This window comes from Rutidosis leptorrhynchoides, chromosome 1, assembly GCF_046630445.1.
Source record: "Rutidosis leptorrhynchoides isolate AG116_Rl617_1_P2 chromosome 1, CSIRO_AGI_Rlap_v1, whole genome shotgun sequence".
NCBI classification, from domain to species: Eukaryota; Viridiplantae; Streptophyta; class Magnoliopsida; order Asterales; family Asteraceae; genus Rutidosis; species Rutidosis leptorrhynchoides.
In genome coordinates, this window is record NC_092333.1 from 229,974,339 (window position 1) to 229,978,423 (window position 4,085).

At 37.7% G+C, this 4,085-nt stretch overlaps 1 protein-coding gene across 1 annotated transcript; it reads right to left on the bottom strand.

Moving 5' to 3' along the window:
* Positions 1 to 1,170: 1,170 nt before the first annotated feature.
* On the bottom strand, positions 1,171 to 1,512 carry LOC139895631 (uncharacterized). Its single transcript, XM_071878149.1, has one exon. It carries the CDS (start codon positions 1,510 to 1,512, stop codon positions 1,171 to 1,173), a length of 342 nt encoding a protein of 113 aa, XP_071734250.1.
* Between the last annotated feature and the right edge of the window lie 2,573 nt (positions 1,513 to 4,085).

Genomic DNA, 4,085 nt, shown 5'->3' on the forward strand with positions numbered 1-4,085 from the left:
TGATCAGCACTTTTCCACCTATATGAACTTAGCTACTTCATAGGATTAAGACCCCTGGTTATACTGTATCTGAAGATTCAATGAACTCGGTATGGCCGGAGTTCCAGAGAGGCATTTAATGCACTTTTAGGACACGGAACTTAGGAATTGAGACATGAATGACCTAGTATGCCTATTGACTGTTCCAAGGAGACCTCTTAGGAGCTGTTAAGATCTAGCTAGTGCCTTGACTGTATGATCCAAACCTATTGCATGTTCTTGTTTGATTGTTGCCCTAGGATTAAGTCATATCAACTGTTTAGGTATCTGCTAGGTTTCTATCTGCTTTACTTTCAGTATATCAATTGTAATATTGTATAATGTTTGATTTGGTATGATCTCATTAGTATGATTAAATGGTTGTTAGTTTTCATTTAGGGTTTTGTCAACTTAACCCGACGGACTCCTTCCGTTTGTGATCAGTGTTCAATCAACACGGCACGTTGTTATTCAGTTAACTAAACTGATAACGAGGGTTAGGATTAGAACTTAACTCACTAATAAACCTAGTGCTTTACTGAGGATAACCTCCGAGGTATAGTTACCTTTCAATTATACAACCACGTGACATGCTTTTCACTACTCAACGAGAACTCTGAGAGTCTAGAGATAAGTAGGTCTGTGTAATTGGCTCATCCAACTAGATCTACATCATTCCAATCATAGCTTTAACGTCAACATAATTACCTTCCCCTAGCCCAAACTAATATCTTGGTCAACATTTCCTTGATCTGTATACTCCGGATATCCTTCCACTTTATTTACTTTTCCGCATTTATGAATATTAGTTTAAAACAAACTACTATCTTTTACTCAGGTAATTTAACCAAAGACAATTATCCACTTGATCTTCAATTCGTTAAACCATTCAAAAACACGACCCTAGGTTAACTTACACCTTCTACCATTAGAAAGTCAAAAGTAAATTTAGGCCTCGCAAAATATAAATAATAAACCACTGTTTGCTACTTTGATCAGCTGATTCTAAATGTCTTGCGACCTAACGATATAGCATGAATAAAACCATCCATTTTAGTCATATCATTGTGGTCACATCAATGATGGTGGTGGAGTATTATTTGCAGTAGTTAAGAGAGCCGTACCGGCGGTAGCAGCAAAGTGCATATCGGTTTACTGTCGACGGGTTTCTTCCAAAATCAACATTGAGCGAGCCTGGTAGAAGGAAGGAAGAGGCTTGGTAAAGGCGAGAAGAGTGCCAATTGAATGGTAGGCATCGTTTAAACTTGCGATGACTTGAAGAACGATGTGTTCATCCTTAATGTCTTTGCCGACATTGTTGAGTTGATCAGAGATATTCTCCAGTTCTTGACAATAGGCTGAGACATTAGGAAAGTTGACAAGGCGAACATTGGAGATTTGTTGTTGAAGATGAATGACCCTGGTTTGTTCGTTGTCATGGAAGATATTCTTCAAGCAATCCCATACTTGAAGTGCAGTTGAATCTTTGACCATAATGGTGTCAAGGAGATTGAGAGAAATGGTTGCATAGATCCACTTAAGTACAATAGAGTCCAATTGAGACAATGATTCGGTCGATTCATTGGTAACTGTTAGGACCCCGAAATATTTATAGTGTTAATGTGAAATAAGCCTAAATGAAGGTTCCTTAGAAGAGGGCTATATAAGGAACCTAAGTAGTCCTAATTAGATAGCCATTACATTGTAACTGAGTTCTAGAAGCTGTGGAATGTAAATTTACCGATTCTCTCTAATACCGAATCTGTTCTTCACTTACCGAGTCTTACTCTAACTCATCACATCTTCTAATCTCACCATGATTTGACCTATCATTTGGTATCAGAACGTCCAGGGAGTGATTCTACATCACTATATCGATCCAGAGATTGAAGATTACAGAATTTGTACGCTCTCGGTTAGATTGAATCAGATTCGGTATACTCGAATTTGATAATCTGACGTTCATTTACAGCTTGATTCTGTATTTTAGTGGCTAAAACTCTCGGTATTGATCATTTACAGCTTGATTCTGTATTTTAGTGATTCATTTGTGTTCGTGAGGTGATTAATCAAGTTTTTGACGGTTCAATTTCATCAATTCATCAAGTTTTGAAGATTCGATCAACACTTGGTATCGTAACTGCCATACCGAGTCTGCTTCAAAGTTGATAATTGTGTTAAGTGTTGTAGATTGTGGTGTGTTAGTGATTCTATCACATTCGGTTTGATCATACGCAGCTAATTGGTGTGGTTTGAGAAAGGATTCGATTGAATTTCTAAAATTCTATACTTAGACTCGGTTTGTCAACTGCTACAGTTGACATTCGGTATCTGTGATATTCTGTGTGTTACTAACTTGTTTCCTTGTGCATCAAGGTTACCGAATCTAATTCAAAGGAATTAGAGTATGTTTAAGTTCAAAGTGTTACAGAATTTGACTACCGAACCAGAGTCTCGGTATCACTTAATACATTGGTTTTAAGTGTTCTAAGGCTTCAAATCTTGTGGTTACCGAATCTATACCGAATCTGGGTATGTTACTTGTGTTACTGATCAGTTTCTAATACAGAATCTGGTTTACCGAATATTTACCGAATCTGCTACAGTACCGAACCAAATACCGAATCTGACATTTTTGTTAGATTTTTGTGAACCTTCATCCTAGATTTGTGTAGTACCGAATCTACCTCAGCTTCAAGATGTCTACCCAAGATACTTTGATCATTGGATCAGATTCCCGACCTCCAGTATTGTTTGATGGCAAGTACACTTAGTGGCTCCATCGTATCACTCAGTACATAGACTACAAGGGTAAGAAAGCAAAACACATATGGACTTCTCTGAGAGATGGTCCAATTGTAGAGTATCATCCGGATACTGGTATGCCAATTCCAGTCTATGAACTTTCTGGAAATAGACGAGAGAGAGCTCAGGGTGACATAGAGGCTAAGAGCATTGTTATGCATGGCTTCCCGTATGAGTTGTTTGAAAATATTGATAGCAACACTACAGCAAAAGATATATGGGATGATATCAAACGACAGCAAGAAGGTTATGACATGTCCGATGTTACTAAACTGAATAAGGCTCTGGGATTTTATGAAGATTTCAAGCAGGAACCTGAAGAACCACTCAAGGATACCTATCGTCGTTTCAATGGTGTTCTCAATGAGTTGAAAAGGTGCAAGATTATAAAAGTGAATACTGAAGTCAACATGAAGTTCCTCAAAAAGCTCAATGTTGATTGGCTTCCTTATGAAACCATCGTTCGATCTACCAAAGAGATTGACAAGATGACTATTCATGAGCTTGTTGGAGTTCTTATGCATTATCAACCAGAGGTGTCTAAACTTCAAGAAGGAAGGAAAGAGTCTTGTCAGGGCGATCCACTTGCCCTAATTGCCAAAAAGAAAAGCAAATCATTTACAACTTCCAAAAGATTATCCAAGAAAGTGCTTGTTGAAGAATCAACTGATTCTGAAGAGTTGAATCTTTCTGATGTTGATGATTCTCACCTTGAATTAGTCTAGATGGCAGCTATGTTCACCAAGGCCTTGAACAAACACAAGTTCAAAGGCAAATCAAGCAATCAATGTAAGAACTCATCTTCTTCCTCCTATTACAAGAAACCTGATCAATCAAAACATCAACGTGCTAATGATTCCAAGAAGGATGATTCCATTTGTTTCAATTATGGCAAAGCTGGTCATTACTCTCGTGAATGCAAGATGCCTAAGAAGAAGGACGCAGCTTACTACAAGAAGAAAATGTTGATGGAAAAGATTATGGAAATCAGAGGAGAGCTGAAACCAGTTGATGATACTTGGTTTAACTGGACTGATGATTCAGATTCAGAGGTGGAACATGCAAATGTTTGCAAGGTGACCAAGCTAATCAAAGCAAAGGAAGCAATGGAGAATTCTGACTCAGCATCTAATGATGATGAGGTACAATCAACTGAAATCCCAACTGATTTTATCAAAATGCAAAATGACCTAATGAAGAACTTGGTCTCAATGTCAAAAGAAGTTAAAGGTTTAAAATCTGAAAACAAGGTTTTGAAAGAT